At 41.8% G+C, this 27382-nt stretch overlaps 1 protein-coding gene across 2 annotated transcripts in view; it reads right to left on the reverse strand.

The window, feature by feature from the left end:
- Positions 1–25204, reverse strand: part of LOC126482270 (hexokinase type 2) — a 252029-nt gene extending 226825 nt beyond the window's left edge. For both annotated transcript variants that reach the window (XM_050106252.1, XM_050106253.1), the window contains exon 1: positions 25085–25204. In XM_050106252.1, the coding sequence (XP_049962209.1) occupies positions 25085–25189 (105 nt within the window). In that variant the 5' untranslated portion in view covers positions 25190–25204. The remainder of the gene's footprint in view (positions 1–25084) is intronic.
- Between the last annotated feature and the right edge of the window lie 2178 nt (positions 25205–27382).

Consider the following 27382-nt stretch of genomic DNA (forward strand, 5'->3'; position numbering starts at 1 on the left):
CCCAAGCTGGTCGTATATTTATTACACATTATATAGCATTTTAAGTGATTTCTTGCACTGTGTCAATAGTTAAAGCGATATTCTGTCCGACACTCGATAAATATTTCCGGAGAAAATTGTCAATAATTGCCATCTTTCACCTCGTCCTCCCGAAAAAAAAAAATGAAAATTAATGTACTGAGTACAAAGCTCCTGGGTACAGTTGGCCAGCACTGATAATCGACAACCATTTTCGACAAGAAGAATCTAGAGCTATTTTTTAGAGATTTTTTCCCCTTTTTTCGAGTCTCTTACGTTGTTGTGAAATTGACAAGGGCAATTTCATGTAATTCTGTTCTGACATCGCGTCTTAGATTCACCAACATTTGATGAAGTATCGCAACGGAGTGTAGAGAGATTTCTTAACACGGGAGACAGTCACAACCTAAACTTCGTTGGTTGGTTGGTCCGCGACGAATTTGTCAGGCGGGATTCGGTGGTGAGGAAGACGCTGCCATTCCATTTACACAATGTAATAGGAAATGAGTGCAGTTCCGTTATTCAATTTTTCGTACACTTCGTCTATTCAAATTTAGTTCTAGATCTATACTACGCGAGTCACCTTATGGTGTGTGCGAGAGGGTTCTTGGTGCGCCCCCTCCCCTCTCCTCCACACCCCCCCCCCCCCCCCCCATAACCAGTTGTTACAGTCTATGGTACTCAAAAGATTTGTTGCTAAGCCTTCTTGTACACTGTTAAATCTCTCTAATTTTACCCTTACGGTCTATTCGCGAGGTATACATAGTCTTCTGGAAATTTACTGGTATACACGTAGAAGTAAGCAATGTATTTGGATATGCTTTTAGGAACGCACGCTCTTCGAGTTTTAACATAAAACCACACTGTGATGCAAACTGCCTACTGCCACTGGATTTTCGTGAGGTTTTTGCGCTTACTGAAGGTACCTGCGACGAAGCGTCCTTTTTTCTGGCTATTATTTTAGGTATCAATTGCATCTAATAAAGTTTCTAGACGACTAGCCATATTCAAGTGTTGACCGAGCGAGGGTATTGCAAGCTACCTCCTCCGTGGATGGACCACATTTCCTGATGATTCTTCCAATGGATCTCCGTCTTTCATCTGCCTCACTTGCGATTAATTTTATGTGGCTTCACTTCAAATCGCTCCGTATGCGTATTCTCAGATATTTAATATATGTGACTACTTCCAACAACAGCCAGACAATCGTGTAGTCATACAATAACGAGTCACTGTTCCTATTAATGCGCAATAGCTCACGTTTATTTTTTTTATTTTGAGGGTCAACTGCCAATCACTGCACCAAACGCAGATCCCGCGCAGGTCGTGCTTCACTTTACTACGATATTCTGGGATTAAAACTTCTCTGTTGTGAACAACTGTCCTGTAAAACTCCCTTGGGGTACGCCCCAAATTTCTTCGGCATCTGAGTACTGCTCTCCCTTAATGATGAAACGATGAGTTCTATTTACGAAGAACTTTTCAATCTAGTTGCTAAGTTAGTCCGATATTACTTATGCTCGCATTTTAGTCATTAGCTAACTGTGCAGAAGCATCTAGAACGCGTTCCGAAAGGCAAAGAACACTGCATAGAAGTTGGAGACTGTATCTCATTTTAGGGTCTCATGGTCAAAAGTGAGCTGAGCATGTTGAGTCCTATGGAGGAGCCTTACTTTCTCCATGATGATCACAATAGACAAATATAAAACGTGTTCTAACGTTCTACATCATCAGAGTTATTTCACTGACATAAGCTTATAAGTGATCGTCTGCTCTAAGACTTTGCTTACAAACTTAACAACCTGCGGATTCTTGCAATCACAAGCAACGTTCCGCCCTTCCAGCGACCTAGGGTAGGCTTCTGCTAAAAGCGCTTCTTCTATGGACTACGTTTAACACCCGTCAACCACTTTTCTACGTGCCTAGTAAGTCGCTTTTTTTCTAGACACAGTTCTCTTATACCGTATTTTATAAGATGTTACATTAAAGACGTGCCTCAGGTATATATGTCACAAAATGCTATTATCTGCTTTTGTAGTTGGAGTGTCAAAGTACTGTGTGCTGTGGGCTATTAAAAGTAAGTGTTCTGTTTACATTTGACTTGAGAATGGTGTCGCGCTATGAAACAAAGCTTGGCTATGTCCAGGGGTGCGAATCGCGGGTTCCTTTGAATTCTTCGCATGGTATGCAACGTGTTTCAGCATCTTCCATTGATGTGTTGAGCATTTCTGATATTCTCGCTCAGGGGAGAAAGAGGGGGGGGGGGGGGGTACCTACTAAATCTATCTAAATTTTTTCGAATCTTTTGTATCCAGACATTTTGGCAATCTCTCTATATCTCGTTGAGAATTCCCTCGATGAAACCAAACATTGTGTGTCATTTCAAGAATTTTTTAAATAAAGTCGCTTTAAGTACCAGAACGGATGGTAATCTTTCTCCTTGATTTTAGCATTTGGATATCAACTTCGTCAGTGATCATAAGCTGTAGTTCAAGACCAAAGCGTCCAGCAGGGCACCTTATGATGTACTTCGTAGACAGCGTGTTAAATTGTAAGCCAATGTACGTTCTGCATGATACACTAATGCATTTACGGATTGCGCGGAACGTTAACGTCTATATATTCGCTGCCGAGAACTAAAGACTTGAGGAATTGCTTCAACCTGATAGAAAATTCACACAGCAGAACACACTTCGCTGGAACACACTGGCGAACTAGTTTCTCGCTATAAATGGTTGTGTAAAAGTCTGCACCTTGTCTTGTTTACGGGCAATACATTATATTTGCCTGTACTGCGGTTCGTCTGATAGTCTTTTCTCTTAACACTGGTCATAGGCGTGCTCTATGCGATATCGCTACTTTTTTATTCCAGGATCTCTCTGTGTGTTACGGGGTTCTGTGCGAACACCCTGGAAGTTATCTACTTCAGAGCCTACATCGTTTACACATACGTTAACGTAGTCACTCTTATATGAAGATAACCCAAACAATGTTATCTCCTTGAGTAATCTGAAGGAGAAAGGCTACTTTGCAACACATTTTGCACTTCAGTTTATCAACTGAGATACTGAAGAAATCACTTTTCTTGTGCTTTTATTGCAGTCGGTAGTTCATAGAAAATCAGTGTGCCACTGTATCATGTCTGCTGCGGTTTCAATGACATTGCACGCAAAAAATTGTTTGGTGCTGTTCTGAATTACTCTTTGAACTCCACTGTCCGGAAAACATTGAACGATGGTGACAAAAATGGCACCTAGATCACTTTCGCATTATTTTTTCAAAACTTTTCACTACAAACTCTATCCGAGCGATATATTTCGCATTTAAAGAGTTCTCGGCTGCACAAATAGACATACTTTTTCATAATAAAAAATGGAACGCTTTAGATCACCAAAGATGATCATGTTACGAAGAATCATTAATAATGATGATTTAGCACATTCCTTGAAGGCAGCAGTAGTATGGCTTTCGACTTTCCGCCAATGAACATGACTTACGCGCTCTGCCTGTTAGCAATTCCTGATGCCTGATGTGTCAACAACATATGAAATTCCAAATTTTATTAAGACTACGGCGGGACCACTATAGATGTATGCAAAGAGCAGAGTAAAGGAGAGAAGAAATGACAATATAGACGGCGGAGACAATCTTGACACGAGTGAAGAGCCTGCGTAAGGGGGCAATCAAATTAGAAATGGATATTTACGTAACGAGTTGAATGTGTAAGCCGTTGATGAGGAATCAACATGGTACAGAGACGAAACAGTGCATGTATGTAATGAGAAAGAACACTGCCCAAAGAAACTCTTAGCCATAAACCTGAAGGAAAGACATAGGTGGACAAAAACAGTGGTTGGAAAAAGAGGAAAAGAAACAGGCAGACGCTTCACACTTGTAATATAAGAAGGCGGCGGCTATTATATCATCATATTTGTCACTTTTTTTGCAATGGGCCTGAATTGCTTTCCGTATACGGCCGAAACCACAGCAGTTAATTTGCTCACCTCTTTTCCAAGCTGTGAAAGAAATTCAGCTACTCATGTTGCATAAAATTTCTGTAATGGTTCAGTGGTTACAGTTGTTTAAGCACTCCAGATGCTTAAAAAGCAAGAAAAGTTGAGGACGATCGAAATTAGTCGATCTCTAATCCACGTACTGTGCTCAAAGACGCACTACGCTACTGACAGTTTATAAGTTCCGTTATTCCAGTCAGTTGATACGCTCTCTTCAAGCAAAGGCAACCTGGTTGCCTGTAATGGGCATCATAGCTGGCCAAAACACTGTTACAGAGTGCAAACTATTCGCAGCAGGGAAAGCTATTTCATGCTAACAGACACGTTCTCGTAATTTTCACATTCCTTTTACCGGTGCAATACGCTGCTCCTAACTACAAGAAAGGGCAGCGCCGACTTCCGGGAACCAATTAACGTGTTACAGAACACAACAGACGGGTAGCGCTCTGTTCTCACTGGCGAGATGCAAGGAACAACAAAAGTCATGTTTACTATTCCCATAGCGGGAGTGAGATACACTTACCGCTGGCCCGTCTGTGAGGACGGAAAAGGCGAAAAACGAGCTAAAATGCTGGGGGCTCCGACCCTCGATCACCCATAGTATGTTTTCCCCGTCATTTCTCGTTTCTTCCAGCTGTGACAACGGTTGAAAAATCATTTTCACCGTTACTAGGAGTCCACGTTAACTGTAGTCTCTAAGTAACTAGCTGGGCAATCAGTACTGAGATCGTAACAAGGAAGGGAACATCAGATCCAACAGCACCATCGTGTCAGCGCCTTAGAAACATCTGTTGAAAAAAAAAAAAAAAAACTTCCCTTCCATGGTCAGCAAGTCTGTCCAAGTTGGTTTGTTGGTTGTTTGGTTTGTGGGATTAAAGGGACCAGACTGCTACGGTCATCGGTCCCTCTGTCCAAGTAAATGCCCAAACTGCACTACAAATTTACCTAGTCAAGGAAAAACAGAATATTAAGGAGGCTTTCAGAAACAGAAAAAGAACACATGTTTCATATTTTTTGAACATTTATAAGCAACAGAAAAGTCGAAGTAATGCTTGGAAAATAAACCATCAGCTCTTTATTTAGAAAATATAAAATCACAACATAACCTAAAAAGAAAATAAGGAACGAAAATTTTCGGACTGAAATATGACAACTAGAATAATGCCAAGGTAAGAAGGGGAAGACAATAGTGAACTAATTTCAGGAAATTGGAGAAAATAAGACTCGAACGAAATCACAAATGCGAAAGCAAGCTTATACATATTTCTTATGTGCCTGAAACAATCACATAACGTTATTTACTTTACTCGACTTAAGGAAAAATTGCTTATAACGCAGAATCAGTTGATAATGTAACGTTACCGATGAAACGTACACGTTGTATGTCCAGATCTGAGACGAAAGATCAAAAGTAGGTACTTTCAACAGTTTGATGAAGCAATAGTACAGCTTTTATAATATTTTGTAATATGATTAATAGTGCCTATGGATATCAATAGGTTTATGAAGGTTTGGAAACGACGAATCGTCGAAACTGCAATCACAAGTTACATATATAGACAATTGACACCCGAGAGTGGTACTTATATTAGTTCAAAAATAGCTGCTCTGTTGCAATAATTGAACAGATACAGCGCATACTTCCCGCACATTACACGGAGCACTAATGGAGTGAGTGGCTGGCTGGCTGGCTGACTGACTGACTGCGAGCGCGCGGCGGGGTGAGAGGGGGGGGATGCTTATAAAATTACTAAAACGTTAGCCTACACAACGGTAAAGAACGAAAGATGCTATATAGGAGACTAGAACACAAGTAAAACGGCACAGGAGCTAAAAAAAAGCACAGGGAAATATCACTGGCTGATCACTTAAGTAAAATATGGGAGAGCCTGTCACTCTGTTAACACATTAAAACCATCTGCCTAATATCTCGGAAAAAACGTTGGCAAACTCACGAAACCACAAAGTTCTAGCCACATTCGTTTGAACGTTACCTAAAATAGAGTGCAGATCCGTCGGCAAATCAGCCACGGCCCGATGGTCGGGAAAGTAAAACGCAGTCCAATAAAATGTGGCGCACTAATGAACTACTCTATTCCAAGTCAGCCTCAAATGCCGGTAATGAGTGTTAAAAAAACAATACAGGAGTCCAGCACAGCTGTCCCGGTGAAGCTCCTGCTGTAATTCTATTACTGAGTGCAACGGATGTACTTGTATCGTGTAGATTCTGCTTGTCTTGCACCGTGGACAGTTAGTGCCGTTAAATGGAAGGGAGAGGCTGAAATCCTGAAATAAACAACGTAATCCTCTAATCCTCTCCAGTAATGCCAAAGGAGCCAGCGAACCAACACTAACGATTTTATTCCCAGGCAAAAGTGATTTCCAACACACACTATTCGAACAAAAATCAAGATGTGTCATTTGCTCTACTTGTTAGACTCAGGCTGCCAAACAGCAAGTTTGTATATTTTGATTATTTTTTCACAGCTCCACACAACTTCTTCCTGTTTTCCCAATTGATCTGTGTTCAGTTTATCAAGGCCTGTCCACTGTGCGAACTTATAACTAAATCTGAGGGGGGTGCGATGGGGAGGTTCCCTTGTAAGCAATTTCTCCATATGCAAGATATACGGAAGAGCTGCTGTAAATTTTGGAATGAAGAGGCGAAGTGCTGAGAGATGTGCAGCTTCGAGGAGACGGGTGGGTCGTTAGTTGTGCCTGCACAGTACAGCCAGCAAGGATATTGCTAGCGAAAAGGAAAGTTACGATTTCGATTCCTAGTCCGCCAAAAACTTTTGCCAGGAAGTTTCAGTTTTCCGTCCCTTTCATTGCGGTTACAGGTAACGCTTCACTACATTCCCTGTATGTCCTGAGAACCACTAAAGTTATGGCAGAGAGTACTTCCCACTGTCACTTGTTAGGACATCTTCCTATCCCACTCGCGAACTGAGCGGCGAAAGAATAATTTCACCAACGCTCCTCTCAGACTGCGAAAATATTTTTTTGCGGCCCGCCTATAAAGGGAGAAATTATCATTATAATCAAATACGAAATGAGAAGTGTTTGCTTTTCCCCGCGCGCTGTTCGTGAGTGGAACGGTAGAGAAATAGCTTTAATGTGGTTCGATGAACCCTCTGCCAGACACTTAACTGTGTATTTCATAGTAATCATGTAGCTGTGCATTGCATAAACGCCTCTGTGAGCGCTGTAATTTTTTCACGCCGTCGTTACGGGAGCAATACGCAGGGAGCAGTACGACATTCCTAGTCTCCTCCCTTAACATCGGAACTTTGTAAGTACGCTTCCGCGGGATAATTTGTGTGTCTTCAAGCGTAATCCAGTTCAGTTTTTCAGAATTTCCATGACGATCTCCAATGCCTCAAACATTCCCGTTACAATTTGTGCTGTCCATCGCTGTGTACTTCAATATCCCCTGCTGGTCCTACCTGGAACGGGTTCCGCACATTTCAGGGGTATACTAGGTTAGTTCATTCGAATGTTTTGTAAGTAACCTTATTTGTTTGGGCGACTACGTTTTCGTAACATTGTATTAACGAACTGGAGTTTGTCACCTAATTTACCTACAGCTAAGACTATGCCATTACCCTATTTCTTACCTCCACAAATTACACCCAAGTATTGGTATAAACTGGTTCCAATTAGAGATTAGATTCGTATTTGTTCCATAGATCATGAATACGACGCTTCGTAATGATGTGGAACGTGTAAGGTTAATAAAAGGTGTCTATACAAGATATTACATTACACAAAATATTACATGACACTTAATATTTTTAATTTTTTTTGTGGAGGTTGGGGAAATTACCCACTTACTATATGGAAAAATTCATCTAATGAGTAGAAGAAGTTGGCATTAAGAAATTCTTTTAATTTCCTTTTAAATGCTATATGGCTATCTGTCAGACTTTTGATGCTATTAGGTAAGTGACCAAAGACTTTCGTGGCAGCATAATTTACCCCCTTCTGAGCCAAAGTTAGATTTAACCTTGAGTAGTGAAGATCATCCTTTCTCCTTGTGTTGTAGCCATCTACACTGCTATTACTTTTGAATTCGTTCGGATTGTTAATAGCAAATTTCATAAGTGAATATATATATTGTGAGACTACAGTGAAGATCTCTAGCTCTTTAAATAAGTGTCTGCAGGATGATCTTGGATGAGCTCCAGAAATTTTTCTGATTACACGCTTTTGTGCAATGAACATTCTTTTACTCAATGATGAGTTACCCCATCATATGATGCCATACGAAAGCAGAGAATGAAAATAGGCATGGTAAGCTAATTTACTGAGATGTATATCGCCAAAATTTGCAATGACCCTAATAGCATTAAGTAGCTGAACTCAAAAACGTTTCAGCAGATCCTCAGTATGTTTTTTCCAGTTACACCCTTCATCAATACATACACCTAGAAATTTTGAATATTCTACCTTAGCTACCGATTTCTGATCGAAGTCAACATTTATTAATGGTGTCATGCCATTTACTGTGTGGAACTGTATATACTGTGTTTTATCAAAGTTTAATGAGAGCCCATTTGCAGAGAACCACTTAATGATTTTCTGAAAAACATCGTTTACAATTTCACCAGTTAATTGTCTGTTGGGTGTAATAGCTATACTTGTATCATTGGCAAAAAGTACCAGCTTTGCATCTTCGGAAATATAGAATGGCAAGTCATATAACAGCAGATGACCCAAGACCGAACCTCTTGCGGCACCCCATTCTTGATTGTTTCCCACTTTGAGAAATTACCAGTTTTTTTTGCATATTACTGTGGCTCATTCAGGTTTTAATTACATGATCTCACGTTTTTCGTTTTGTGAAATACAAACTTTACGTTTCTGAGTATTTAAAGCAAATTGTCAATCTTAGGTCGTGACAAGATTGCAAAGTGGAGTTAACTGTAGATTCGTGTAGCGTTTTCAGACACTACTACTTCATTGCCGATGGCTATCGCTAGCTGAAGGCGTGAAGGGCCCTTTAAACGCTCGCTCACGTTTTTATGCGCAGACCACGTTTTCGATGACGATCTCCATGTCTGGTCCGCAGTATTCATTTCGCATTTACACTTTCCAACCACAATGCAGTTTTCCCACAGTCCTGAATCAGTAGTCCAACAGTGCAGAATATTTTCTGGAACCGAGCGAGGTGGCGCAGTGGTCAGCACAGCAGACTCGTGAGGTCGATGGTCCAAACACGCCTCCGGCCATCCTGATGTAGCTTTTCCCAGATTTTTCCAAATCGCTCCAGCCAATGGTTCCTTTGAAAGCGCACGGCCGATTTGCTTCCCCAGTCTTGACTCAATTCGAGCATCTGCTCGGTCTCTAGCGACCTCTACGTCGACGGTTCTTTCAATCCTGATCTTTCTACTTTCTGGCCACGACCAAATTAAGTTAATTGGTTTACAATAGAATCTACTCTGTTTATTGCTATTACTTTGGAAGAAAAAGATCAGTACGGAGAAGATGGACAAAAGGATGGCTTTTAAAACTTGTAAAATTCTCACATGTTTATCTTTTGAAGGAGCTAAGGATTGAGAGAGTGGACTGGTTTATGTAGTATGAAGAGAGCTCCTTTGTGTTGTTACAGTATTTTAGTCCGTATATAAAGCGTAATGACGCTGTAATGAAAAAATCAGTGAAGTCCTTATGGAAGACATAGTAACATTGAGCTACTTGACAACTGGCGTAAGTTATCTTGATATGAAATTCTCTGCTCTGATATCAGCAACGCCATTCCGAAAACACGTCGTACTAAAGAACCTTATCTAGTTTGCGTCAGTCCGAGCGTCGCCGAACTTCGCACAGGCCGAACACCGGCAGTAACATAGATAAATTTTTTTCAGTCGGTAATTCATTCACACGCAACGAATTGTCTTCGCAGACACGTTAGTTCAAATATCTGAGCTTGTAAAGGGTCCTTGAGATGATTAATATTGTTTGCCACATCATTAGTACATAATAGGAGCGGAAATTGTTCCAACCACCTTTCCACAGAACACACCTGAAGTTGCTTCTACGACACTAACCAGGAGAAGTGACTCAGAGTCCCGAGCTGTAAGGACACGTGTCTGGATGCAGCCCTGGAATGCAGCTTGAGACGATACCCTCCTTTCACAGCCCGCTGGCTCAGAATGAGTAAGGCTACACCAGTAAGGCGAGGCAGCAGCCGGTCACGCCCCTTGACCGCGACTGTCTACTCTCTCCCGTTGCGGCGTGACGTGGCGGCCTCCCATTGGACAGCGCCTGGGGGCCCGCGCCGCGTCCTTGCAGCTGGCCGACGTAAACAGTATCGCGGCGCGCCTCGACTATTTCGTCCAAGGACGCTCACGGAATTGAGTGAGAGGAACAGAAGTGGAAGGCAACATTTGGAACTGTTCCACTATTTCCGCGTCCGTGGAAGGAATCCCAAAGAGCCCAACAAAAACGCGACATAACGCTGGTCATTTCGGTAGCAATATAGCCCGCAATCTATCGCTGTCCTCGATTCAGAAACACAGGAAAGTATCAACCAATACAATACTTCGAATGCTAGTGTAAGAGGGAAATTCTGTTATGGAAAATGATTTACAGTCGATCGGGGTACGTTTGTGCCGCTTTTTGAAAATACTAGACACATAATTAAGTACACATTGTAACAGACACTGTAAAAGTGTGAAGTTTTACCTCTATTGTTACTGAGTACATGGTAGAATGAGACTGTATACTAACTATGCCTTATTAGAGTAAAATTTCAGTTTTAATGTTGGTATAAAGTTACACTGTTATTCAGAATAACTTCGGACCAGTCTTTTAAAAGACTTTTCTTGTATTTAATGCTTTGGGTAAATTTGGATCGTGTCAGGATAAAATCAGGTTTTAAGAGGAAGTAAAAAAAGTGTTCATTCAGTATTGCAGCTTTACTTTGACATATCAAGATACTTGTACTTGTTCAAATTCAATTATTGTCGCTAGAAGCTCTTCACAGCCAACTCAAAGGATAATCACAAGTCTAAGAATCTGTAGGAAGGCGAAAAGGCAACTGAAATACTATCTAGTAATCACAGCGGTAATAAAACACTTACTTTTAACACAAAATAATGCAAGTATGTGGATCAAAACTGGTAAACGGTATGACCATACCCTTATTGGTCAAATGTTACTCTAATTGTCTACGTTGATCTCCAAATGTCGGTTAGTACTTGGAAAAAGCAATTTAATTTTATTACACATGTTTTGAAATGACTTCATCTGGACTGAAGGCTGTTTTACAGAACGTATTACACCCTTTTTGTAGTTTGTAACTACATCGTGACGTCATCAAACTCTAGAAAAAGAGATTAAATTTGTACTACAATATACACTATGACTTTGCAATCTCTATTTGTATCAAGAACACCACTGCTTTTTCCACACAAGCCAGAGAGAGAGAGAGAGAGAGAGAGAGAGAGAGAGAGAGAGAGAGAGAATACGAAATGACGAGAAACTTCAGTTATAGATCCAGAACGGGTGCCATCCATATGCCGCCGCCAGTTTCTAGGAAACTGGAAGCTGAATATGCTGCTTAGGGACATCATAGTCGACAGGCTATTTACGAGGGCGTGAACGAAAGTAATGTCTCGGAATATTTATGAGGAAACTCAAATCTTTTCGAACGAAACAAATGTTATTAACATTTTACATCTTTACTCTTCATGATACACACATCAAAAGAAGTTTTGTATCATGCCGGTTCCCAGAACTCGGGAAGACAGACGTTGACTGTGGATATTGTATCACAGACACAGTCCCTTTGACTGTTCATATGTGTCACAAAACTCGCCCCAAGATGTAAACAACCATGCATGAGCAGCGAATGTTAGACGGAGGGGGTCCGACAGCCGATCAGTTCCAGTCATTCCACCAGCAAGGAAGGTACACGGCTCGTGTTGTCTCTAGTTCAACCATGCCCAGACGGGCAATACCGCGGTTCGATCGCGTCCGCATTGTTACTTTGTGCCAGGGAGGGCTCTCACAAGGGAAATGTCCAGGCGTCTCGGAGTGAACCAAAGCGTTGTTGTTCAAAATGGAGGAGATACAGAGAGACGGGAACTGTCGATAACATGCCTCGTTCATGCCGCCAAAGGGCTACTAATGCAGTGGATGATCGCTACCTACGGCTTATGGCTCGGAGGAACACTGACAGCAACGCCACTATGTTGAATAACGCTTTTCGTGCAGCCACATGATGTCGTGTTATGACTCAAATTGTGCGCTATAAGCTGCATGATGCGCAAATTCACCCCCGACGTCCATCTTTGAAACCATGACACCATGCAGCATGCCGAATAGACCGCTCAGGATTGCCATGACCGATGAGTGTCACATATGCCTTCTGCCAGACAATCGTCGGAGACGTGTTTGGAGGCAACCCGGTCAGGCTGAATGCCTTAGAGACACTGTTCAGCGAGTGCAGCAAGGTGGAGGTTCACTGCTGTTTTGGGGTGGCATTATGTGGGGCCGACGTACGCAGTTAGTGGTCATGGAAGGCGCCATAACGACTGTACGATACGTGAATGCCATCCTCCGATCGATAATGCAACCATTTCGGCAGCATATTGGCTAGACAGTCATCTTCATGGATACCAATTCGCGCCCCAATCTTGCACATCTTGTGAATGACTTCCTTCAGGATAACATCGCTCGACTAGAGTGGCCAGCATGTTCTGCAGACATGAACTTTATCGAACATGGTTCGAATAGCTCTGAGCACTATGGGACTTAACTACTGAGGTCATCAGTCCCCTAGAACTTAGAACTACTTAAACCTAACTAACCTAAGGACATCACACACATCCATGCCCGTAGCGGTCGCGCGGTTCCGGACTGTAGCGCCTAGAGCCGCTCGGCCACTCCGGCCGGCTATCGAACATGCCTGGGATAGATTGAGAAGGGCTGTTTGTGGACGTGACCCACCAACCACTCTGAGGGATCTACGCCGAATCACCATTGACGAGTGGGACAATCTGGACCAACAGTGCCTTGATGAACTTGTTGATAGTATGCCACGACGAATGCAGGCATGCATCAATGCAAGAGGACTTGCTACTGGGTATTAGAGGTACTGGTGTGTACAGCAATCTGGACCAGCACCTCTGAAGGTCTCACTGTATGCTGTTACAACACGCAATGTGTCGTTTTCATGAGCAATAAGAAGGGCGGAAACGATGTTTATGCTGATCTCAATTCAAATTTTCTGTGTAGGTTCCGGAACTCTTGGAACCGAGGTGATGCAAAACTTTTTTTGATGTGTGCATTTATTTCTCAACGTTATCCCCTGGCTACGAACACATTTTTCTCAACGAGAGATCAGTTGATACCGTAACAGTGAGTTTGTTGACGAAGCCACCTCACCTCTGCTCGCACCGTTTAATCACTATCAGAATGAAGTCTTCGAATGTGTTCTTTTTGTTTTGTGAAGATAAAAATTGGATCGGATCACGTCGGGACTGTATGGAGGATGGTCCATGACAGTGAACCCAAGCGTCGAATGTTTGCAGATGTCGCCGCATGCAGAAGGAGAGGGTGCTCCATGTTTGGACCAACTTTTCAAATTCGAAACTCCATTACAGCGCGCTATTTCTCACGCACTGACATACCTGCGTTACACACCAAGTTACACGCTCCATTTCGGAGCCCTTTAGCAGCAGAGGTCTGCAAATATGTACATATGAAGAGAGATGTAGAATGTTAGCGAAGTTTGTTTCATTTAATAAACATTCAGAGTTTTCACACATAAAATTAGGGGGGATTACTTTCAGCACGCCCTTCTACAAGCGTTAATCAGGCACTGCCCTACTATAGACTTTTTATCTGATTTCTGTGGAAGAGTTTAAGGCCGTGAAACCGAGGCAGTAGTTGAAAAAGGAGCGAGACATGACTAATCCTATCCCCATCTGGTGTGCAAGATATATGAGACTGGCGAAATACCCACAGATTTCAGGCAGCATGTAGTGGCTCCAATTCCACGGAAAGCATAAGCGGACAGGTGTGGATACTATCGAAGCATTAGTTTATTAAGTCGTGGTTGCAAAAGACTGATACGCATTCATTACAAAGGAGTGGAAAAAAAATGGTCGCGGTCGAGCTTGGGGAAGTACAGTTCGTATTATGGAGGAATGTAGGAACAAGCGTGGCAATACTGACCCAACAACGAAGCTTAAAAGACAGGTTGAAGAAAGGCGTACGACATTTATAGCAATTGTAGACTTAGAGAAAGCTTTTGACAATGTTGATTGATTATTTTCTTTGAAATTCTGAAGGTAGCAGGGGTAAAATACTGGCAGGGAAGGCTATTTATAGCTTTTACAGAAACCAGACGGCAGTTATAGTGTGGGGCGGCGAGTAGGAAATTTTTTACTGTTTATATATAAATGCTTGGTTTGTAGAATGTAAAACCAGTTATTATTTAGAATGTTATTTATGCTGTCTTTCGCCGTTCTCAACACTGGCTCTCTAACTACAATATTGGCAACCAGAAAGTGATTAGCAAAACGTGAAGCCTGTAATTAGAATTCCTAGTGCCCACTACATCTGAGAATACACTTATAGTTACAGCTTATAGCTCTGAGGAATTAGGAGATTGTCTGGGATTTTTAATCAAAAACGGTCGTGAAAAAACGTTCTGTATTCTGAAAGTCACAGATGAAAACAAAAGAATCCACACAATCTAACAGAGCAGTTCAGAGTCTAATGCGCTGATGCCACTATAACTGTCCAAATTAAATATTTAAATGAATGCTCGCCATAATTTGATGATTAGGTTCATCAAACGCCACGCTAAATAATGATAGAATGTTTGTCCCGCGGCGGCACGTGAAAATACGACATACGCAAATTGAAGACAGATAATTAAAGTCAACCCAGAATTAACACTTCACTCGAAATTGATTTCATGGTTACACGTATCTCGAGTAACTTAATAGGCATCCGAGGCTGTTTGTAGCAATGATACCGACGCGACGCGACTCCCGACACAGATGGCGTGTTGTTCAGCGTCTGGAGAGAACTGGGGCCCTGCTTCCTCGCGCAGCGTTCTTATATACAAAAGCGGTGCGGACGGCTAAGGGAACGCCTGATCAAATCGGCTCTCCGAGACTAGCTGCTGGGCTAGTAATGCACCACATTAAGTTACCGAATATCATCGCTTCTTTTACTGATGGCCGATGCTCTCAATTTAAATGTGCATTCAGCACACAGGTAAGTAATCATAAGAAAAGTTTGACGTGGCTAAGTTAAATATTTTGGGCGAGAGAATTAATTTAATTACACTGCACGCAGTAGACTAGCTCTGAACTTGCCCTTTTGAGATACGCTATCGCTATAGTTTTATAGTTATTTAAATGAAACTTCTCACATCTTTATGGTTATAGCGTATCTCCATTCTACTTAAATATAAACATCCTAGCCTTATTTATTAGCCTACTTAATCTATCTTGCTTCCTTAATTTTTAAGACAAAACCCAGAAAATCATGAATTTCAACTAAAATCTTAATTTGTGAGATCCAAAGTACTGTTTCTATTAAATTATTATTGAAAAGGAATCTAAGTATAAATTTTTAAATCTCTAGCTCTTTTCTGTTGCGCCAATGATTTTTACAGAAAAACGTCCAAATTTCGAAAATGGTTAAAGTTATTGAACTGATATTCAACACATTAATTTAGTATTACTCCTGACATGCTAGAAACATTTTAGGTTATTTACTTGATTTTTAAAGTATTGCGCAACATTTATGACGTCAGAGCTAGTTACAGCGGACTGGCTGGCACACAATGGAAAGACTGGTGTGCATTTATTACGGCGTGAGTAGGCTGCTTCCCTACAATAGGAGTCGAGAGGCATGAAAGGGAAGCAGTGGTTGAGGAAGGAGTGGGACAGGGCTGCAGCGTACCCCCGATTTATTCAATCTATATTGAGCAAGCAGTAAATGAAACCAGGGGGAAATTTGGGAAAGAAAATTCATGGGGAAGAAACGGAAAAATGAGATTTTCTGATGACATTGTAATTCTGTTAGTGTGCGAAGGACTTTGAAGAGTAGTTTAATGGAATGAGTACTGTCTTCAAAGGGGTTTCTCATTTTATAAAGTAAAACAAGTCTAATTAAATTCGCTGATGCTGAAGAAATTATATCAGGCAGCGAGACACAAAGTAAGAGAGGAGTTTTGCTATTTGGGCAGCGTAACAACGGATTATGGCCAAAGCTGAGGTAATATACTACGCAAAACAATTCTGAGGAACACGGATTAGTTAATATCGAATTTAAATTTGAAGTGTTAGGGAGTCTGTACTGAAGTATTTGTCTGGAATGTAGCCTTGCTCAGAAGTGACATGGACGATGAGCAGCTCCGACAAGACAGAAGCAACTCCTGATACTTGGTGCTACGGAAGAATGCTGAAGGTGAGAGGGTAAATCACGTACTCAATTCAGAACCTCCACATTGAGTAACTGTAAAGAGAAAAAAAATGATTTGTGGCACAACTTTGTTAACAGAAGAGACACTAAGGTATTTCGTTAATTTGGTAATGGAGGTAAGCTTGGGAGGTAAAAATTGGCGAGGGAGATGAAGACTTTACAGTAATCTGGTTCAGATGGTTGTATGTCGCAGCATTTACACTGAAGAGCCAAAGAAACTGGTAAACTATCATCATTTAGTGCCCCCGCGACCACGCAGAAGTGCCGCAACACGACGTGGCATGGACTCGACTAATGTCTGAAGTAGTTCTGGAGGGAACTGACACCATGGATCCTGCAGGGCTGTCCATAAATCCGTAAGAGTACGGGGGAATGGAGACCTCTTCTGAACAGCACGTTGCAAGGCACCCCAGATATGCTCAATAATGTTGATGTCTGGGGAGTTTGGTGGCCAAAGGAAGTGTGTAAACTTGGAAGGGTGTTCCTGGAGCCACTCTATAGCAATTCTGGATATGTGGGGTGTCGCATTGTCCTGCTGGAATTGCCCACGTCCGTCGGAATGCACAATGGACACGAAGGGATGAAGGTGATCCGACAGGATGCTTACGTACCTGTCACTTGATGGTCGTATCTACAAGTGTGAGGGGTCCCATATCACTATCTGCACATGCCCCACACCATTACAAGAGCCTCTACCAGCTTGAACAATCCCCTGCTGACACACAGGGTCCATGGATTGATGAGGTTATCTCCTCCATATCCGTATACGTCCGCCCTCTCAATACAATTTTAAATGAGACTCGCCCAACCAGGCAACATGATTCCAGTCAACAACAGTCCACGGTCTGTGTTGACGGGTCCAAGCGACGCATAAAGCTTTGTGCCGTGCAGTCATGAATGGTACACGACTGGATATTCGACTCCTAAAGCCCATATGGATTATGTTTCGTCGAATGTTTCGCACGCTGACACTTTTCGATGACTCAGCATTCACATCTGCAACAATCTGCCGAAGTGTCGCACTTCTGTCACGTCGAACGATTCCCTTCAGTCATCGTTGGTACCATTCTTTCAGGATCTTTTCCGGTCGCAGCTATGTCTGAGATTTGATGTTTTACCGGATTCCTGATATTCACGGTACACTCGTGAAATGGCCGTACCAGAAAATCCCCACTTCACTGCTACCTAGGAGATGCCGTGTTCCATCGCTCGTGCGCCGACTGTAACACCACGTTCAAACCGATAAAACAACTGTGCCAGACATTTGTCTTATACATAGACGTTGCCGAGCGCAGCGCCGTATTCTGCCTGTTTACGTATCTCCACATTTGAATACGCATACCTATACCAGTTTCTTTGGCGCTTCAGTGTATATGGAGATGAAAAGCCTCGCATATGATATAATAGCGTGTAAAGCTGCAGCAAACTTGGCTAAAGTTTGAAGTCCACCAGTGTTAACTTACTGTTACCGCCGTTTCCAGAAGAAAGAGTGGGACGATAGAATTCAGCACCATGTATCACTCATGTCCCAAAGCAAGCAGGTACACTTGATAGGCGAGGTTTACTTAGTCACTGACACCGTCAGTTTTGACATCAACTCTACGCTTCTGAGAGTCACGGAAGAAATCTGTAGAAGGTCTGCCAATGCGCTCTGTTAAGATCTTCCGTGATATTCCTACACTGATTAAACAAACACTTGACGAATTGTGCGACTCTTGTTTAAATAAGTACTATTTTTTCCTTTGCTCGTAGACTTGCGAAAAATACTAAGGAGTAGGGCGAACGAGTGTTTTGTAAGCGACCTTTTGATTTACATTCTTACGATTCTAGAGGCTAGATTAACTTGTTCTTTTCTGCTTAAAAAGCTCAAGATACTGCAGAAAAGTGGTCGCGTATTTCGGGCGCGGATAAGAGTTTGTGCGGCCCAGCCGTATTTGTATAATAACAATAATAATAATACGCAGCTGGGCAACCAACAGCGAATCCAGAAACGTCGTCTAAGGTTAAGAGCCTCTTGCTAGTGTAGTTTGCCTATTCAGTGACTAACAAATATTTATGGAAACAGTACTATTTCATGACGTTGGTGGATCCGGCCGTGAGCTTAATTGGCCACTTACCTCCGGGACAGAGGTAAGTACCGCAGCCACTGGGAGTTACAGAATGTCAGAGTTTTATTGTTTGTCTTCCAATATAGACAACTCTCAGGCGCGCAAATGCTACCGATCAGATGCAGTGTACACATTTTGACATGGGAGTAACGGATTCGTGAATGTACATTATAGAGACGACCATTTTCAGGCGAGTACGTATCTGTAGCAAGGAATATGAAATTAAATTAAGGCTGTTATAATACATTGCAGTGGGTAGAAGGAAAGACATTCAGAACATCTGAAAAACATTTATGGAACTCCCTTATATTGCATAGTGCATTTTAAGATAACTACAGTTATTGTTTGTAATTAACTGTCCGCTCACACCAACGCTTCGTCAGGCAATTACAGCGTCAGAAATAAGAGGTCGGTGGGGGTAGCGGCAATCAGAGAATTGTCGACACGAAGTGTTCCGATTTCTGCCCACGGCCATCTTATCGCACCTTTAATATGGCTACTCCATATGGGGCTCGTAACACACTAAGTGATAACCGAGTGAAAGAACACGAACACAGGACAGGCAGGCAGATTTAAATCGTGTGCCGAAGCAGAAATTGATGTGAGAGGCAAGAAAAATGACGAACGAGGCAGAATGGACGGGGAAGAAAATGAAGGACACAAGAAAAAGAAGCCTGACTAGGAGACGAAGTTTATGTTCCATTATTTGACAGAGAAATGGAGATATATCCATATTTTCTTGATTTTACTCTTAAAATTTGTTGAAAATTACATCCTACGTGTTTTTTATGAAACAACGAATTCATCTTCGTCAGCTGGATATAGTTAACTAAACGTGATAAATTTCTATCATTTGCATAAACAGCTAATTTTGTCCCCTACTGCAATTCTCTCTTCTCTCTGTTTGTATAGAAATAATTACCTGACGAAGCCATCAGCTTTCCCTCAATAGGTATGCGAGTAACGGCGTGTGTTGCGAAAGCAACCTTTACAGTGCAATCACCTTCAGTCATCAGCGAGGTCGTTAAAAAGGCATGAGGTCCCTTGGGTCAGCATCCTTCCGACGGGATAGTCCCAATAGTCATTAGTAAGTTACCCTATTGGCTTGCCGAGTGCTGGGAAATTTTGTAACGGTCACTGGGATGTCATATGGGAAGAATACTGCGGCGACGTCATGTGCTATCCGCTGTGGGGTAAGAGGAGGACGAGAGCGATAAAGCCCTGCGCGAATGCGCAGTACGAGTACCTTAGTCCTAGCGACGAACATCATCTGTCTCATTGCGTCGTGAACTGAGCCGATGTAGACGGTTCAGGCCGGCTGGAATGCTTACAAGGTGCTGTTACTTCTGATGCGTGTACAGTACAAAACCCTGAAACACACAGCTCTACATCACAATTCGAAAATTAGTAAACAAAGAAGCTGTACTGTAAGTTAATGCTGCTTGCATGGACCACTAGTTCAAATGGTATTCTTGTCGATATCGGAGGCTTGGTAGGAATACTCCACTTACGTTGGGCCCTACACAACCTACACAAAAAGTTTTAAATCTAGGCATACAAACGTGAGAAAAGTCTTCTTTAAACATAGTATGATGAATTAGTTTGTTAAAAGATATAAAGAGAATTTCAACAAAGAATTTACGTCGTTTTTGCAAAAACTTCTTTTTCAGTAAATGATGTCTTCAGATCGAAGGGTGGTTTGACGCAGCTCTCCATGCTGCCCTGCCCTGTGTACGAGTATCTCCACCTACAAGTAACTTCTGAATCTGCTTACTGTGTTCATCTCTATTTCCCTCCACAATTTTTACCCCCTTGCTTCCCTCTAGTACTGAAATGGTGATCCTTTATGTCTCAGAATGTTTCTTATAAGGCTGTACCACACATTTTCTCTCAGTTCTATTAAGTACCACCCATTAGATACGTGATCCACTCACCTAATCTTCCGCTTTCTTCTGTAGCATCCCATTTCGAAACTTATATTCTCTTCTTATACAAACTGTTTATCGTCCATGTTTAACTTCTGAACATAGCTATACAAAATAGCTATTTCCAGAAGAGACTTCCTAACACAAATTTATATTCGATGTTAACAAATTTCTTGACTTCAAACACGCTTTCCTAACCGTCGCCAGTCGACGTTTTGTACCCTCTCTACTTCGGCCATCATCAGTTACTCTGCTGCCCTAATAACGAAACTCATCTACAACTTAAAGTGTGTCTTTCGCTCATCTAATTCCCTCAGCATCACCTGTTTTGCTTTTGTTGATGTTCATTTTCTACCCACGTTTGAAGAGAGTCTCCATTCTGTTCAACTGCTCCTCCAAGTACTCTGATGTATGACAATTACAATGTCACCGGTAAACCTCAAAGTTTCTACTTCTTTTTCCTGAACTATAATTCCCACTCAAAATTTTTCTTTGTTTCCCTTACTGCCTGCTCAATGCGCAGCTCTAACAACACTGGCGACAGGCTACAACCATGTCTCACTCCTTTATCGACCATTCATAATCCTCGACTCTTACTACTGCTGTCTAGGATCTGCAAAAGTTGTAAATAGCCTTTCGCTACCCGAATTTTATCCCTGCTACCTTCAGAAGTTGCAAGAGAGTATTCTAGTCAACATTGTCGAAAGCTTTCTCTAAGTATAAAAATGCTATGAACTTAGAAGATGGGTTAAGGAAAGACAAATTAAGGTACGTCGTATGGTCAGTATTGCCTCTCATGTTCCTAAATTCCTCCGGAATCCAAACTAATCTACCACCTGCTTTCTTCGGAATAGGAATTATTACATTCTTCTTGAAGTCTGAGTGCATTTCGCCTGTCTCATACCTCTTGCACACCAGGGGATGAATTTTGACATGCCTGACTCTCACAACGCTGTCAGTAGGTCAGACGTAAAGTCTGCCTACTCCTGAGCCTTGTTTACACTTAGGTCTAAGTGCTCTGTCATATTATTCTCGCAGTACGATAAATCCCATATGATCTATGTCTTCTCCCATTTCTATAACATTGTCTCCAAGTTCATCTCCCTTTTACAGACCCTCTTAATATTCCTTCCATCTTTCCCTTCTTTGCTTGTCTAGTTTTCCATCTCAGCTCTTGATATTCATACATCTGATTCTCTTTTATCGAAAGGCCTCTAATTTTCTAGTCGGGGGCATCTTTCCCTTAGTGAAATCGTTTCTAAATCCTTACATTTATCCTCTGGCCATTACTGCTTAGCAATTTTGCACTTCCTGTCACTAAATAGGCGAATTACATTCGCGAAAACCTTGACATCAGTTGTGTTGGATACACACTAGGGTGACGGAAGTCATGTAATACCTCCAAATATCCTTCGGACCTTCTTTTGCCCCGCTCGTGCAACAACTCGACATTGCATGGACTCAAAAAGTCGCTGGAAGCCCCTGCAGAAATACTGAGCCATGCGGCAGCTACACCCGACTGTAATTACGAAAAGTTATCTGTACTGGATTTTGTGCACGAACTGATCCCTCGATTATGCCCCATAAATGTTCGATGAGGTTCATGTAGGACAATCTGAGTGGCCAAATAATTCTCTAGAGAAGTCAACGATGCTCTTAAAGCAGTTGTTGCCCACTGACATGGTGCATTTTCATCCATAAGGATTCAATCATTGTTTGGGAACACAACGTACACGAATTGCTGCAAACGATTTACGTTTTGCCGAGCATAACCATTTCCGCGACTAGTTCACCTTGACTACAGGAACCAGTTCATTCTATGTAAACACAGCAGACTTCAGGACAGTAGCTCTAAAATGCAACTGATAGTAATAAAAATCTCGAAAGCCAAAATGTTTCTCATTTATGCTCTTATAGTAATTTGTTATTCGTGACAATGGAGACAGTATTTTCATATGTATGTAGTCCTAAGAACTGTTCGTAAATGTAGCTAAAAAAACACATGAAAAGAGAACGATGCAAACGTATCTATTGCATTTGTATCCTCTGATTTACCACGAAGAATAATAGTAATTTATGTAAGGGAAATAGCGGTTGCTGCCTCACTTCGTTTGTTGCTCCACAGTCTTCACAAGAAATTACCGACTAGGGAAATAACTCTTCGAGTTGCGAAATTAATCTATGACTCTAGACTGGAGTTAAGGGACCACGTTCGAGCTATTTCCGTCTTACTTAGAGTATAACTTACATATTAATTCTCTACTGGACCGTCTATAATGGGATTTAGTTCAGTTCATGCATAGTTATTTTGGTTGAATTGTTAAAGAGATACTACTGCACATTAACAATGATTATACATACAGAAACTAATATTTCCTAGGATTGCCGATATTTGGTTCAAAACATCAGTCATCGTAATCACCTATGTTGTTGTCTTCATGCTCATTAACAATTCGTACATCATTATCCTACAACACCCATTTATTGAAAGGGATTTGGTTCAATCCCTAACCGACTGTAGAGAGAGGGATACCAAGTCATTTATCTTTGCTTGTTGTACATGACTGTTCGGTAAAGCTCCTCAGAGGGGCAAAATACGATCATACTTTACCCCCTTCTAATCATTTAGTGTTTTCACACTGGTCTCATTACATATGCAGCATGCAGGCCAACCAGTGATGTATGATGCACACTGAGAAGTTTAGCTTAATTGATTTTGAAGTTGTTTGCCTTTGTAACTGATAAAGGAAAAATCAGAATTCAGGGAGTGAACTGTTCTTACTGTCTCAAATACATTACAGTTTCAAATTTTCGAAGTTTCTTTTCTACACGACCGGAAGACCTATATGGAGACACGTGCATATGACGACGTACAGGGAAGAATCACACTATCTGAAACCCATATTGTGATGTAATCACACATAAAATAAATAAAATACAGTAATTTTTGTTTTGACAGGACCATCTGTCACTAAACATTCCTACACGATATTCACGGGATATATCAGAATTCATAGAGTTCACCGTAAACAAATGCAACAGCAAACCACTAGAATATTACATGAAATAACAGAATAGAAAGCTCTAGGCAGCTGTTACCGACACTGTAATCATGTCATCACACAGACCCTCTATATTGGCTCACGATGAGCGACGTCACAGCGCTCAGCCAGATCTGTGCAAGACGATATGGTACTTATTGCTATGGAAGGTCAAAGAGATTTAGTATGCTTTGTAACTCAAGAAGCAAGAAGAGGGTCTGGAAAATCTCACGAAATCTCTTTTAAAGGCGGGGGGGAGGCAATAAAAATATCACACCATCTTTTTAAGTCAGGAAATATACTTTATTGTAACTGGTAACGTTTTGTTTCATAACCTTAATTCCAAGCATAGACAGCATTGTAGTGCCTATCAATCTTTATGGACACACTGAACTGAGAGCTTTATACGTGTGCGTGCCTGGGATTCCCCGATTTGAAACAAGTGCCGCACAATTTTTCATTTCATTCGGGGAGTTCCCTGCCCGTAGATGGAAATCATTAGTGAGTCAGTCGGGATACTCTGCAACTAATGTAATATCGATTTAGTGTGTTCAACAGGAACTTGTATCTGAACTATTACAGTGCGTATGTTACGTGACAAGTGGAAACACACATCTGAGTAAGAAGCTAATCTTTTGAGGAAGGAAGCTAAGCTCAAGTTTGCCGACAATTCTCTTAGAGATCGTATAATCAAGAGAGTGAAAATCTAAGTACTCATACAATTCAAAGGAAAGTACAAACAATTTCTTTCATCTGCAAAGTAATTACAGGTTCAATGAAATTTAAGGTGTATATTTTATCAAAGATCAGTCTTTTAGCGATCTGTCGAAATGGTTAATATTATTATTGTGAAGCCTTTTTGTGCGTCCAAGTCAGTCCGTCTCTCCGCGGGAATATCACTCAGGTTTGGTACGTTTAAAACAGCTTTTTAATCAAGTGTTGGAAACAGTTTTAACAACACACTTTGTAACAAACGTTTTTATTGAAGTGTTTTAATCGATGTTTGAAGCAAAAATCTCATTTTTACGTACCTTTACTCGACAACGGGGTAAATCTCCCGTGTGTGTGTGTGTGTGTGTGGGGGGGGGGGGGGGGGGGGCATGGCCTCCCACCACATCTCACCAAGGGACGGGAGGAGGGCGAGATTAATTACTGGACGACCGCTAAAATAAATGGCTAACGAAGGAATCTGTTTCGTTTATTTTTAAAATTCACTTTCTGAATCGCTGAGCCTACAATACACGAGCGGAGAAAAAGAATCGCCGTTTAGACTGACTGCTTAGCTGAAAAGTCATATCAGCACTTAACGGCAGTCTCGAGGCATCTGCTATTACAGCTAGCAGTATGTGCGATGATTAAGTAGAGGCGACTAAAAACCATCATGTTAACAGCTGCAAGCGAGTCCGTAATATAAAATTAGATTGTATCACTACGATTAACTTTAACTGGGAACGTCGCCCTACACGGATCCCGTAACACTTATCTAAATGGGCGTCCGCTGCGAGCCAGCTGTTAAGACGACTAACCTTCTCGCTGTTGCCGTCTACGACGGTGATGGCTTCGACGTGTTCGGCGGCCTCGTCGGCGTAGCAGGGGCACAGCCGGCTGAGGACGGAGGCTTTGGGGCGCATGTTGACGACGCGAGAGAAAGTGTTCGCCTTGCTTCGCCTGAGGCTGTGCTGCAGACTGGCTCGCTGGACACCTGCCTAGCGCCACATCTATTACCCCTCCCCCACCCCACCCTACCCCCTCTCTTCACTACTTAACAGGCTGGCGCGCCCCCGCCCCGCCCACCGCGTCACGGCTCGTCACTGCATTCAACCCCCCACCAACGGTCAGATTGTACTGATCTACCTTATCGCCCCATCTAACTACCGAGCTCAACGGTGCACTGCGATACAGTCGTAATTGACAGGTATCAGAAATTCCTGCGTTCCGACGGACTTACTTCGCCTCTGCATTCCAACGACGGAGGCTAACCTCCGATTACGTGGCTTTCTGACAACATTTTGAGGGATTGCTGTTTAACGGCAGTGTCGTTTTGCAAGAGCTAAAAACCACAGAATCAAAAATGCATTATTTGCAACATACATTGGTATATCTAAGTACTACTAACAACACTACTTACAAAACCACATTAATATTTTAACCGCTGTACTCCAGAATACATGACGATTTGAGTTTTATATTGCTTTCCTAAATCTACTGAGGTGAATATTCGAGTTTGCGCGTAGTCTGTGATGTGATATAAACAATGACGAGGCAGGCACTAATTTGTGTGTACACACACACACACACACACACACACACACACACACACACACAGAAACTTCCAGGAGCTTAAAAGATTTCTATAGTTACAATCTCTCATCCTTTATCACTCAAGTCTCTTCCAGGTATTTTGACAAATGGTAGTGACAGCTGTGAGTTTTAAGTAAGACTTCAACGCTCCTGAAGGACCATGTTCTCAAGACAAGTTAGCCGCGCGGGATTAGCCGAGCGGTCTCAGGCACTGCAGTCATGGAGTGTACGGCTGGTCCTGGTGGAGGTTCGAGTCCTCGAGTCCTCCCTCGGGCATAGGTTTTGTGTGTGTGTGTGTGTGTGTGTGTGTGTGTGTGTGTGTGTGTGTGTGTGTTGGTCCTTAGGATAATTTCGGTGAAGTAGTGTGTAAGCTTAGGGACTGATGACCTTAGCAGTTAAGTCCCATAAGATTTCACACACATTCCATTTTTTTTACTCAAGTTATAATAACGTAAACAACAGCAACAAAACTACTTCGTTAGGTAGCTATAGTCCATTACGTATAAAAAAGCTGGTTGATCGTTTCTATTTTACGTTATTCTCGTAAGTAGTAGTGTTACACCCGACCAACTTCGAACGAAGTGAGAAAGTCTATAATCACCGCCAAGTCATCAAACAACTATTACAATGTGTTCATTGTAGCACATGCGTAGATACATTCAGTTTGGAAACTTGGGTACTGGAACAAAAAGTTATCGCAACCTTGTAGGTGGCGATCGACGCAGAGGTAACCTAAGCTGGCGATGAGTGACTCATCACGAACATTTGTCGGGCAAGAGTCAAAATTGGTGGCATTAAGTTCCTGATTGCCATATTACAGACAACTGTCCTGGAAACACCAAATCTTATGCAGTGTGTCACTCTCTGCTCATTGTTTCTTCACTCCATTTTGGATTTCCAGATTTCAGTTCGCGTGTCATGTACTTGTCATGCGTTGTGGACTTATCTAGTGGCTGTGAGCTATGACAATTTTCGGATCTACGTTGCGCAACTGCCAAGATTTTACAATAACTGAAATTTAAACGAAGGGCAAATAGGCTCACAAAATCATCTCTTTGGTTCACTAATATGTAACAATTGAGAATCTTTTATCTTGACTAGATGAAACGATAGATTCCAAATATTATCAGAAATCTGAATATTCCCAAAATTGAGAAAAAAGTGAAATTACATGGGTTAAATGCCATAGAAACCACACTTCATATTATAATTTTCTTGTAAAGATACGAATTCTACATTTTTTCACATAAATTATGAGAAAACATTGAAAAATGGATGTGTGTTATACACAGTGAAATGATCTGAAACTTCGTATGTGTTATGTGTAACAAGATCACGCATCCATTTCATCGGCATTAGTTCGGCCAATTTTTTTTTTTTTTTTTTTGTTCCAGGCATCATTTTGTCCAGCTGCGTTTTTGCCTTTGTATGAGTCAATATTCGTCAGCTAATCGATCGTCACTATCTTGATTGAACGCAGACTAATAAATGGCGGTAATTTCCCCACCAGAAATCATAATGTC

This window comes from Schistocerca serialis, chromosome 5, assembly GCF_023864345.2.
Source record: "Schistocerca serialis cubense isolate TAMUIC-IGC-003099 chromosome 5, iqSchSeri2.2, whole genome shotgun sequence".
In the NCBI taxonomy this organism is placed as follows: Eukaryota; Metazoa; Arthropoda; class Insecta; order Orthoptera; family Acrididae; genus Schistocerca; species Schistocerca serialis.